The sequence below is a fragment of the Topomyia yanbarensis genome, chromosome 2 (genome assembly GCF_030247195.1).
Source record: "Topomyia yanbarensis strain Yona2022 chromosome 2, ASM3024719v1, whole genome shotgun sequence".
In the NCBI taxonomy this organism is placed as follows: domain Eukaryota; kingdom Metazoa; phylum Arthropoda; class Insecta; order Diptera; family Culicidae; genus Topomyia; species Topomyia yanbarensis.
In genome coordinates this window covers 339,228,678-339,241,272 of record NC_080671.1, presented here as the reverse complement: position 1 = coordinate 339,241,272, position 12,595 = coordinate 339,228,678, and the positions used below count along the sequence as shown (strand labels likewise).

General features: G+C 39.3%; 1 protein-coding gene across 1 annotated transcript in view; it reads right to left on the bottom strand.

The window, feature by feature from the left end:
* LOC131684047 (chymotrypsin-1-like) overlaps nucleotides 1–1,969 on the bottom strand; it is a 46,535-nt gene extending 44,566 nt beyond the window's left edge. The window contains exons 1-2 of the mRNA XM_058966565.1: nucleotides 1,795–1,969; nucleotides 1,155–1,735 (exon numbers count right to left, since the gene is read on the bottom strand). Of these exons, the coding sequence (XP_058822548.1) occupies nucleotides 1,155–1,735; nucleotides 1,795–1,861 (648 nt within the window). The 5' untranslated portion in view covers nucleotides 1,862–1,969. The remainder of the gene's footprint in view (nucleotides 1–1,154; nucleotides 1,736–1,794) is intronic.
* Between the last annotated feature and the right edge of the window lie 10,626 nt (nucleotides 1,970–12,595).

Genomic DNA, 12,595 nt, shown 5'->3' with positions numbered 1-12,595 from the left:
TTGAAATTTATTTTTTCGTTATTTACCGTGACGGTTTCAAGAATATCAGTAAGTCCAGATCAATAACAGAAATGAAACCAAGGGAGGTCGCACGAACCAAGTATAAAGTAGAAGCAACACTCCCATTATAAATAAGAAGCAAGCACTCCCGATGGCCGGCTGTCCGGAGTTCAAGTTGCGCGATTAAATTTTCGAAAATCGATCAAGAACGACTTTCGTGCATATAGTTAACATCATCTTGTGGTCCTACTACCCAATTCTCAAACGACTATAGATATCAGACTAGCTTGCAGTTTTGATAATACTCCCAAGGCCGGCTGTTTGAAATTAAACTCGCTGTAGTTTTGGGGAAAAAGTGAATCTCTCAAAATAGCTGGCTATCCAGATTTTAAACACTTAAAAAACATAAACATATATCGTTTTGTATTGATTATTCGTATACTCGGGGACCCCGCCATCCCACCGCATAAAACATATTTATTTCGTGGTCGCACTGCCTGCTTGTGGCAAACCCTAGACCTGCACCTGTCCTTCTATCCAACGCCGTAATACCTATGGACGCGACGTCGAGCAAGTTGTCTACCTTACATTAACATTTCCTAGCCTGTCGTAAGTATCAGTGAAGATGGTCGTAGCCGGCAATGACGATGCTCATGATATTGGTTTACTGAGCTCAAAAGAGATAAAGTTAAAAGATAAAGTATGGTGCCACTTCAGGTTCGAGTGATTCTATCAATCTTACAGGAGCACTGGATCCAGCTCTATGCCTAAAATTAAAAATCTTCGGGATCTTTGGTTGATTCTCCGTATTAACAAGTCAGGTTCGGCTCGGGTTCCTCTAATTTTAAATTTTCGGGTTCGGGTCGCGCTCGGGTTTTCAAATTTTCGGGTTCGGATCAGGTTCGGGTTTAACAAAATGGTCATTCTAAAATTCCCGGACTTGAGCCGGGTTCGGGTTTTTCAGATTTTATAATTTTGGGCTCGGGTTTTACAATTATCAGCTCTCGGGTTCGGGTCAGGTTCGGGTTCAAAAAAGTTGAAGCCCGACCATTTCCACTGCACACATTAAAGCACGTCTTCCCTGCCATTATTCCCTCAAAACTACAATCATCACCGTTAACTAAATCCTCACAGGAAAACTTCAATCAACTTACCCCACAGGCTCCCTGTCCGATTCTGGTGAACGTGCAGATCTCAGTTGGATTCACAGCAAAACCTCGGTTATTGCACTCTTCGTTCGTAATTGTGGTGACCTGAGCTTCCTGTAAGTCCTTCGGTGTCCTTCCGAAGCGTATGGGCATCGTATAACCCCAGCCGGTCAACAAACAGCTAACTCCACCTGCGACTTCCTCAGCGGAATAGCTAATCGGCTGCACTACTTCATTGAAAACGAATTGATCCACAACCCGAATAATACCGATATCGCTCCGATTCAGCTCTACATAATCCGGATGAATTTTGTACGATTCTACCAAGGTTCGAGTTCCTTTGCTGCTATTGTTGCGTAGATCATTTGTCCCGTATACGATCGACATCCGGGGAGCCTCGATGCCATCTAAACAGTGTGCTGCCGAAACGACGTAGTACGGAGCGATGATCGAACCTCCACAGTTGTGAGTCCAAGTTTCCGGGCCAAGTCCGTAGAACGAATTTATCAACACTTGCAGCGAAATCTGATACGGAACCGGCTCTTTTGCTATGTCACCCCCGACTATTTTAGTCTGCTCCTCATCAGCTGAAAATTATGTTTGTCGAATGACTCTGTCATCACATTTGCGTTGCGAACCAACTCACCAGTGGCGGTCACTAGGCCGTAAAGCGCTAGGAGGTAAATTAGCGAAAAACTTTGCACCACTTTCATAGTTGCCACGGATTTTATAATTACTATCCCCGTGAGATAATGAAATAAAAACTACTCTGACTGGCGTCGACAATCCAACGCCACTGAGCCTGCAGTGATCGAAACCACAATGACCGGCTGGAAAGCACCTTGAATGTATTTATATTGTTTTAGAATCGACCATCCGACTCGGTTATCACTTTGACCTATCAGTGCAGAGAGCGGGCGGCAGCGATGACGGTGGGTTCGATTTATGATGGTTGACCAGAGCCGTAGCAACCTAGGAGGCAAGAGGAGGAGGCTTTGCCCCCCAGACGTTTTCCGCCGCGCACTACGCGTTTGTCTTATATATGAAATAGATACTAGTAAGAAAGGAAAAAAAATAATGGAAAGGAAAACAATAAAGCGATCTATTTGTAGTTTTATACTGTGTTAATTAATATCGGCCCGAAATGTTACAACACAACGCGATCAGGCGCATGTATGTGTTGGCGGTTTACTACACAGTAACCGGCCAGTAGGCCGGTTACTGGTTAGAAAACCGTGAATATTTTCCAGATTGTGGTCCAATGGAACGGCGACGTCGAGCCTTGTCGTAAACCAGTAAAACTGGGCAGTTGTGGTGTAAGAATGCGTCCGATAGAACAGTGCGATCCCAGTAATTCTTAACCCTTTCATACCCAACTTTTTTCTAATGCACGTAGGGTTTCAAAACTATTTTTTCTTGAAAACTCGAAAAAACTTTTTTCATAAAGGCAGGTGCTTCTCTTGCAGTGCTAGAAGCTGCTCAATTTTTACCTTCCAATGCTCACTATAATTCTCCTAGAATATTCACAATAGTTCAATTGCTTGGAAAACGTAGCCAAAAATAGTCTAAATTGATAAGTTTTATCGGTTTTCACTAATATTGCATCATAACGAAGTTATATGAAAAATTCATTTTCCGTCGTGAACTTAAACTGTCCCTGGCAGCACTGCTCCATCGGAATTCAATCAGATTAATTGCAATAACTTCAGTTCTAGAGCTGATCCTTGAAACTATTAATACTCAAATGAAAGCCAATAGTCACATTTATTAGCCTTACTTGTTTTTGTGAGGAAATCTTACCTCAATCAAAAGTTATAACTGTTTAAAAACGTTGTTGTCCACGAACAACATGGGCATGAATGGGTTAAAATGGGCATTTTCCAGAACAGGTACAGGCATCTGTCATTCTCTGTAACTGTAGTCGGCACAATATTTTCCAAAAGACCATGTCGCCGCGTCAATTGCTGGTTCAAAATCTTGCGGCAACGCTCTAGGTAGGCTGCATTGGCATGTACGCAGCAGTCTGCCATAATGTGGTCGATGGTTTGTGCGGCGAATGGTGTATCCGGCATATATATTCGACGTCTTGTCCTGTCCTGAGTGGACTCGATCACTAAAGAGATTTTACATCACCGCCAGCTTCGATACAGCCTACACACAGTACCGTACATAGCTTTCTGCTTCTACGTTTGGCCCATAGTCGTGACCCGCAGCACAAACTGCTTGATATACTCGACAAAGTATTCTCGCAGTGGTAGCATCACGCATAGTGCCTGGATATCGAATATTCCTTGTCCCGTGACAATGCGAATCTCTCCAGTGCACAGTATTTTTAAACATCGTTTTCGTGCTCAAAATTAATAGCGTCTGAACCGTTAACTTCAGGAGTGTAGTTTGTTCGAAAAAGCTCTTGCCTTTATGATTGCGTATCTATAGGTATACATTGTTAAGTGATTAATTCACCTATAAGTAATATACGAAATTTATTTTCTGTACTGTTTAAGATAGAAACTCTGTGTCTTCGACAAAGTTGTAGAAACTATTACTACAAAATAAATTGCTGAAGACACTATATATCTAACTTTATCTGTTATATCAAAGACTCATTAAATTAGTTTTTTCATGATAACTTGTCTAGTTATGCTAGCACTTTATTGGAATCTTCCACAGAATTGTTTGCGGTGTCGAATCACATGTTTTTGCGGAATAAAGTTACTTTTTATGTGTTGTATTTGAAAATACATAGCAAATTTTGTGATATTTTTAGGGTAACTTTCACCTTAAATAACCCGTTAAGGAGCAACAAGTAGCAAACAAATGTTGCTAAGATGCGGAAAGTACTAGCTTTCTGCTCACTGAATCGCAGAAGCATTATCTCGAAAATCGATTCTTTTAAAATCTTACTAAATAACTTGAAATGCGATGCATTTACACTATTCGAGATATGGCGCGCTTCAGAAATAGACCAACACTTACAATTTTAATATTATTCGCTTGGATCGAGAAGACTCTTACGGAGGAGTACTTTTGGGGATCAAGTGCTATTCTTTCAATCGAATCGACCTCCCCTCGACACCAAGCATTAAAGTTGCATTGCTTCCACCTACATCCCCCCTAGAGCCACAGTTAGCAACCGACGGCCTTTCGATATTGCGGAACTCTTTCTTACACCGAGACTAGTTTTAAGTGATTTCAACTCCCACGGTACGGCATGGGGTTGCCTTCATGACAATAATCGATCTACCTTACTCCATGAGCTTTGCGACAACTTCTATATGACCATTTCGAACACGGGAGAAATGACACGGATTCCTGCACCTCCAGCGCGTCTGAGAGCCTTAGACCTGTCCCTCTGCTCGACATCGCGGCGGTTAGATTGCATGTGGAAGCTAGTCTCTGATCCCCACGGCAGCGGCCATCTGCCAATCGTAATTAATATTGCTAACGGTTCAGGGCCACCGAATAAAATCAATGTTTTGCATGATCTCACACGAAATATTGATTGGAAGAGCTAAACGTCCGCGATACCGGACAAAATCGAGTTCACTCAAGAGCTTCCTCCGGAGGAAGAGTACGGGTTCTTGGTTGGCTTGATTCTCGATACCGCGATTCAAGCTCACCCTTAACGCGTACCCGACGCGACCTCTCGAGGGCTTCCTCCCAACTCATGCATGGCGGGACAAAGAGTGCTCAGATAGACGTGTACGCGGAGAAGGCGTATAAGACCTTCCGGGACGACGGGCTACCAGCCAGCTACCGACAGTACGCGATGGCAGAAACGCGCATGAACAGTTTGATGAAAGCCAAAAAACAGCACTGGCTACTAGCACCAGTTCGTCGACGTGCTAACGAGAGAAACTCGATGAGCGCTCTTAGGGGTACGGCCCGGCGTTTACGAAACCGAAACAGTACTAACGAGAGCGTGGAATATTCAAACCGCTGGATACTCGATTTCGCCAAGATAATTTGTCCGGATTCCGCCCCGGCGCAGAAGATCTATCGCGCCGCGTCCACTTACGATAACGCGAACGAAACACCGTTTTCGATGATGGAGTTCTCACTTGCTCTCTTATCATGTAACAATAAACACCCAGGGCCAGACAGAATCAAATTTAACTTGTTAAAGAATCTGCTAGACTCTGCCAAGAGACGCTTGTTGAAATTATTTAATAAGTTTCTTTTAAATATTGTCCTTCAAGACTGGAGGCAAGTGAAGGTCATCGCCATCCAAAAACCAGGAAACCAGCCTCCGACCACAATTCGTATCGATCGATTGCAATGCTGTCCTGTATCCGAGGTTCGAGAAAATGATCTTGTTTCGCCTCGACAATTGGATTGAAGCAAATGGTTATCTGTCAGATACACCCAGGTTTTTCTACGCGGTTTTTTGCGCGATTTTTTCACGAGGTTTTTAAGGCGGATTATTACGCGTTTTTTACGCGGATTTTCCAATTTCCGCGGTTTTTGTAAAAATATTCTAAGTCCTTTTGAATGCAATAGACAATAGATGACAATAGACTAGAGATAGAATAGATGGAAGAGACGGGTCTGGAAAGACTCCTTATGGCCCGCACCCCTACAATATGGGTATTTGCGGAATGGTCTTGAAGAGTAGGTGCCAGAAATTGATTTTTGACGCCATTTTGAAATCAAAGATGGCGACTTACGATTTAGCTGAATTCGCTATAACCCAATCAATTTTCGGAATAGACTTGACGAGTAGGTGCCAGAAAATTGATTTTTGACGCATTTTGAAATCCAAGATGGCGATTTCCGGTTTAGCGAAATTCGCTATATTCTGGCACCTACTCTTCAAGACCATTCCGAAAATACTCATATTGTTGGGGTGCGGGCCACAAGGAGTCTTCCAGACCCGTCTCTTCCATCTTTCCGAAAATCTTCTAAGTCTTTTGCATTCAAAAGGACTTAGAATATTTTTGCAAAAACCGCGTTAATTAGAAAAAAAACTTTATTGCTTCGGCAAAAATGTGCATTTACAAAAGTTATAAAAACCTGTAGAATAAAGTAATTGCGAGAAATTAACACATAAAAAGGTATAAATGGAAAACCAAATTTTCAAGAACTATCCTACCTTAATTATTGCAAAAATCATAACACTTGAAGCATTAGAGATAGCCATATTTCTTCAGAAAAACTACTTCAATTTAATTGATTTATAACTTTGTAGAACATTATGCAGCTGAATTTTACATATAAAAAAAATGATACTTTGAACAACCAAACCACAAAGACCACCCTAATTCAACTAATTTAAAAAAATCGGCAAGAAAGTTCTAAGAAAGTTTGCTGAAGATACTATATATCTAAAACCAACGGTTTGGGCGCAAACAGTTTTATCTTCCTAAATACAGCTTTGGGAGCATAGTGCATTGCTAAACTGAGAGAGATAAAACAGCCTAGCCAGCGGTTTTCAGAGAGCGACTGCATATCGGGGCCAGCAGCAAAGGATAGCTTCAATTTTTGCATGACAGTCGCCTTCATGCTTTCAGTTATATGCGAAATACTGTAGTCGAACATGTCACGTGGCATTTCACGCGTAGCTTCTTCTATCTGCATTGAAGTGGCGGAACTATCATGCTTAAAATGTTCTGCGAACAAATTGCACTTCTCGCTTTCCAAAAACATGGAGCGTAGCAGGCCAATTTCCTTTCGCTTTGAGTTGACAAACGAAAAAAAATTGGGGTTGCGACAAAGGTTGTCTCCTGTGCGTTTCACATGTCGATTGTAGAGGTAGCGGTTGTAGTGACGGTGCCGGTTGCTTGTGATGTTCAACTGTTATTTGAAGTAGTGCGAATGAGAACTGCAATATTTCCGAAGGGAAGCCGATCGTGCCCGCTTGAGCGCACGTAATCGTGGATTTGACCACGGGGGTTTTTCCGGGGACGGTTCAGCTGAAACAACACTTAAGACAGCATTCTCCACAATGGCGCTGAAATGCTCTACTGCCTCATCAATGCCGGAAGACGATTCAATGAAGTGTCAATTGATGATAGATAACATAGCATTCAATGCGGTGTAATCGGCTCGGCGAAAGCCCAACAATTCGCTAGGCTCTTCATAGACAATTTGAGTGGACATACTAAAGGTAACAGTAAGAGCAGAGTGATCAGCATCGAGTTCAATTCAATAAGGTGTGAATCTGGATGAATGCCTGTAGGTTGAACCCGTCGATAAGACCGCAGCTGCCGGCCGGAATATGCGAGAGCAGTGGGTCAATGAACGATAAGTCTCTCTCAGGAGAACGCCATTGCAGGTTTGATTGGTTATAGGCGCCAAATAGAATAGCGGGGGTATGGATGCCAAATATACTCACCGCAATCATCGAATCTTCGGTCTGGTGGCAGGTATATAACGCCGATGAGTGTATTTTGCGGTATCAACAAGGGTATTAGAGATGGTTGCGGGATCATTGTAGGAATTTAATTACAGTCATACTGCCACCAAAACGCCCCCGCCGCGAGTCTTAGGGCTGCTCAAGAGGGATCGATCAGTTCTGAATACGGCGTACTGATGTCCAAAAAGTTGTGCAGTATAGATTTGCTCATTCAGCCACGTTTTGCAAATAGACTTTAAATTTTTAAAACCGATTTTTTCAGTGTAGGAGTCTATGAACAATTTTTTAAATATTTTTATTAAAAAATTTGACTAATTTTGTAAGAATCGGTCCTACAACCTTTTTTGTGGGATTTATCATTTATTTTGACTCTTTTCAAAAGACAATGTAGATCACTTTTGCAAATCTAAGTATGCATAGTGGCTTTTTGTGACAAAGTTTTCATGTACAAAAAGTTTCATTAAAATCTGAGGGTGCTGCTAACATTTGTTAGAGTTGACGCGAAATTCGTCATCACGGTAACGTGATGAGAAATTACGAAAATCGCAACAATGCTCCTGAAGTCATGGTCATCGATCAACAGTGCTCTTAGTTAATATGTTTTGTACAAACCAGTTTATCCCCACCTTATGAACAATAGTCATAGTAAAAAATTAACATGTCCAGGGAACAACCACAATAACCTAACTAAACATTAGAATATAGCGCCATGTATAATATACATTGTATATTTTTGGCACCAACTAGTTTTTTGAAAACCCAAATAGTTTCATGAATGACGGGCTTATTATCCATAATTTCGGGAGTTTGGTTACGATTTTCACAAATCCTTCATTCTCGAAATCGTGATATTTGATCATAAATTGTTGAACGGGTTTTTCCGTTCAATAATATTTAAAAAATACAAGAACAGTTGTTTCTTACACAGTACCCATTGTACAATAAACAAACAAATATTAAGTCATATTTTTTGTGTTTCTGATTCTCCTCGTCAAGAGCTAACAGCTGACTGGGCCACTAGCTAGACAATAGATCCAAAAAATGACACATACACTACCAGTTAAAAGTTTAAGTTCACTTCCTTTTTTTTAATTTCATATAATTGAGTGCGTTTCTCAGAAGACAGGGAAGAGGGTTCTAAGTTAAGCACGTGCGTCTTGACTTTATCATGTTGCTACACGTCACTGGTCAGATTATACGAGGGGGTTTGACGCCTTTGGGTGACGCGTAGATCACAAACAAACTTGTTATGACAGGTTATCTTCTTTCGATGCGTCAAGTACATAGTACGTGTAACATCTTAGTGCTACGAGAGCTGACTCCAAAAATGATATCCCAAATTTTTTATTTATATTTTTCTTTATTAAAAAAATAAGTAGAAAGTTTTTACCTTGCTCATATAGAAAGGTTATGCAATCACTCTGAAAACCGTCAACTTAATCCCGGCCGGAGGGCCGAGTGTCATATCCCATTCGACTCAGTTCGTCGAGATCGGAAAAAGTCTGTATGTGTGTGTATGTGTGTGTTTATGTATGTGCGTATGTGTCAAACAATGTCACTCATTTTTCTCAGAGATGGCTGGACCGATTTGCCGAAACTTAGTCTCAAATGAAAGGTACAACCTTCCCATTGGCTGCTATTGAATTTCGTATCGATCGGAATTCTGTTTCCGGAATTACGCGTTTAAGAGTGCGGCCACACAGAAATTTCCCATAGGAAAAATTAAAAATAGAATTTTAATTTTTGATGCCAAATGTCTTTCAAGTGCATAAAACGTCGAGATTTGATGCAAACTCGAAAAAAAATTTGACGAAAGTTCACTTTTTTGGATTTTGCACATTTTTGCCTTTCTCATATGGAAAGGTTATGCAATCACTCTGAAAACCGCCAACCTAATTTTTTTTACTGACGTAAGGATTCTGGATTTTTAACAGGGGCATAATTGAGGGTATACGGAGAGGGGTTACCCCCCCCCCCCCTACTGTTCACTCCCCTCCCTTTAAAATACCCTTAAATCATTCCTCAGACCACCACCCCATCCAGCCCGGGTCCCCCCCACCTTCCTCTCAACCCCATCATCTTTAAACCATCACTATATCACAAAGCATACCAAATTAAGCTGGGGAGTCGTTCGTTTGTGGGATTTTCGCCCTCCTCACACACCCACCCCCGCATGACAAAATGAGTTAGCAAGCAGATGACATTGAACTAATGCTGATTAGGCTAATTAAGTATGATATTTTTTTGTTTCAAGTGTTTCACCATCGACACGTAGCTCATCAAGTTCGTGGCTGGCAAGCCATTGTGTATAAGTGCAAAAAGTACTAAGAATGTAATGGGCATTTCCACAATTATGTTGAACATAACCAGCCACCGAACCACAGCCCAGTGGTCCCAAAGAGCAAAAAAGGGGGTTTTTTAGATTGCGTCAAATCGGTTGACTTTAGCAATATTATGTCTTTGAGAAAGTTTCTTGGAGTAGAGCTCCCCTTCTTTCTGTTTTATCGGATTGATGATTAATCCCCTTAATAGTGAGTTACGAAATTTATTTTCTTCAAAAATTCATATAGACAAATACTTACTTCAGCAAGGTTGTAGAGAAACTCGTTACAAACATTTTACCTGAAGACTTCAACTCTCTAACTTTTGAGCTTTTTGAGAAATGGGACATTATTTGTAAAAGGCTCCTTAAAAACTGTTTTTTCATCATAAGTTTTCTTCTAGATTTTTTCCATTATATAAATGTTCTAGAACATTGTTTGGACTATTAAACTGCTTTACTTTGCCGAAGACGGAAACTTGCTATCGCTAGTATGTATTTTTTGATTGAAAATAGCTCTTTTTCCAATGCCGATAACTTTTTTACGGGCAAACCACTTTGTAAACAAATTAAAGTGCGAGAAAAGTACACCAAATACTGGAAAAATCAGATCTGCCCAAGGCGGTCCTCTGTGGAAATACTAGAGCTGAAGTTTGTCTCATGTCTACGCATGGTTTAGAGAAATGAGAAAGGCACAATTGCACCGCTAGGTGGATTAAAACAGGTTTTTATATTGAAAATCGCAACTGCCCAAAAATATATCTATTAAAATTGACCTAATTCGAAGATTATCATTTCATTCATTGAAAAGTGAGAAAAACTACATATTCCATGTGTCCATCGTAGAGAAATGGGTCGAAAATAATTATAAATAATAATAATTAATAACAATAAATGAAGAAAACCGTAGCTTTTTGAATATTACATTAACATTGTTGGGTGAACTTAAACTTTTGACTGGTAGTGTAACTTATGTCTACAGTAAACGACTGATCGTTATGTGCTATTTTTTGGATCTAGTGTCTAGCTAGCGGCCCAGTCAGCTGTTAGCTACTGACGAGGAGAATCCGAAACACAAACAATATGACATAATTTAAGTTAGGTTATATGCACCTATGCACAGATACAGGAGTTTACCCTAATTTAGAATCTACATTAAACAAATATTCCTAAAATGAGATACAGCTCATGTTACAAAGAGGGAACGATATAATTAGAAACAAGATGCAAATGTACTGTTTGATTAAATATATAATATAATGATTATCATATAATCATATCAAAGTTTTTGTACTGCATTTAGGATAAAATCTTGATTTTCCATTTGAACAAGCTTCGCAACCAACTTTTAGCATATATGGGGCCTTCGGTGCCAGTGCATTGATTATACTGACTCGTGTTAATTTTAAGAAGTCTCGTAAAAAAAAGTTTTCTGATGAAGGATAACTGATTATTAAATTAATTTAAAATAAATAACCATTTCTTTAAAATATTCTCTCTATCTCTCTCTCTTGCTTTCAAATCTGAAATCAGACTGAGCTCTATGCAAAATAATGAAAATATTGTATAATTTTCTTGTAGACATATACAGGGTGTTTGGTTCATGATTAAGAACCTCTCGAGGGGTTATTGACTGTCATATTTGGAGAAAAAATTGTTCTACACATACCATAAAATCTCAACCGTTACAGAGTTATTGAACTTTTTGTGTAAAAAACCTTTTTACCTTAGAATAGATCTAATTCAAAAAGTATACTTCGTATCTTAAATCTTTTAGTTCCATTGGAAAGGTGAGATACATTTTCTATTGAATGGTGTTCTGGTGTCTTTCAGTTAATTAGTTTTAATTACCTTTTAATTGTAAAGTAGTAAAAAGATAGTGTTTATGATAAGGTTTTTTTAGGTCTTTGTCAAACAACTTTATTAAAAAACGGCATCTGTAAAACTTCGGGTGGGATATGAAATAATGAACTTTTCCCTTTCATTTGAAAGTAAAATTAAAATATTCTGTCGGGGGGTCTAGAACAACTTTTTATTTTAAAGTTTTTTGATTGGCAACTTAAGTTTTTTAATGAAATTAATTCGCATTTTTGTTACTAATTGGTACTATAGACATTCAAAAAATACTAAAAGTGAGAATCTGATGAACAATCTCATTGTCTACAACTTCGTAGAATGCTATAAATCGATGTAAAATCACCCAAGAAAATTATAAAAAAATTATCAGTTTTTAGGTGTGCCCATGGATTAAGAAGTTGATTAACAAGGACTTTAAAAAAAATGTTGGCTTTAAATAAACAGTAAATTCAAATAAATTTCAATGTCCCATTCTCAGTAGAAAAAATATATTTTCAGATTCCTCCAGTTCTTGGGCGAAAATGACACTTTATGAACAAGGAGTTGTGGATATCAAGAAGACAGAGTTGCCAGTTCAGTTCAGAATCTGGAGACATTAACAGCAACACGTCTTTCGAGTAAAGGTGATACTTTCTATATCTACTTTTATATTGAGATCGCTATCTTCGTACAATAGACAAAACCTTTTTTCACATTTACTATAACGATTTCTGTTCAATGTACAGCGATTCTCAAAAGTTAACAAACATGAACTGTCACTCAAGATTCTCAATCGAAATCAAATCAAATGATTGAATATATAATCGAGTTTGATCAAATATAAAGCTAAAATTTAGGCCAAATATATCCCACAAGATGCTAACGAGCAAAAAGGATGATTCAAGGTTACATCAAGCATACTCCAGAAAGAGTGAA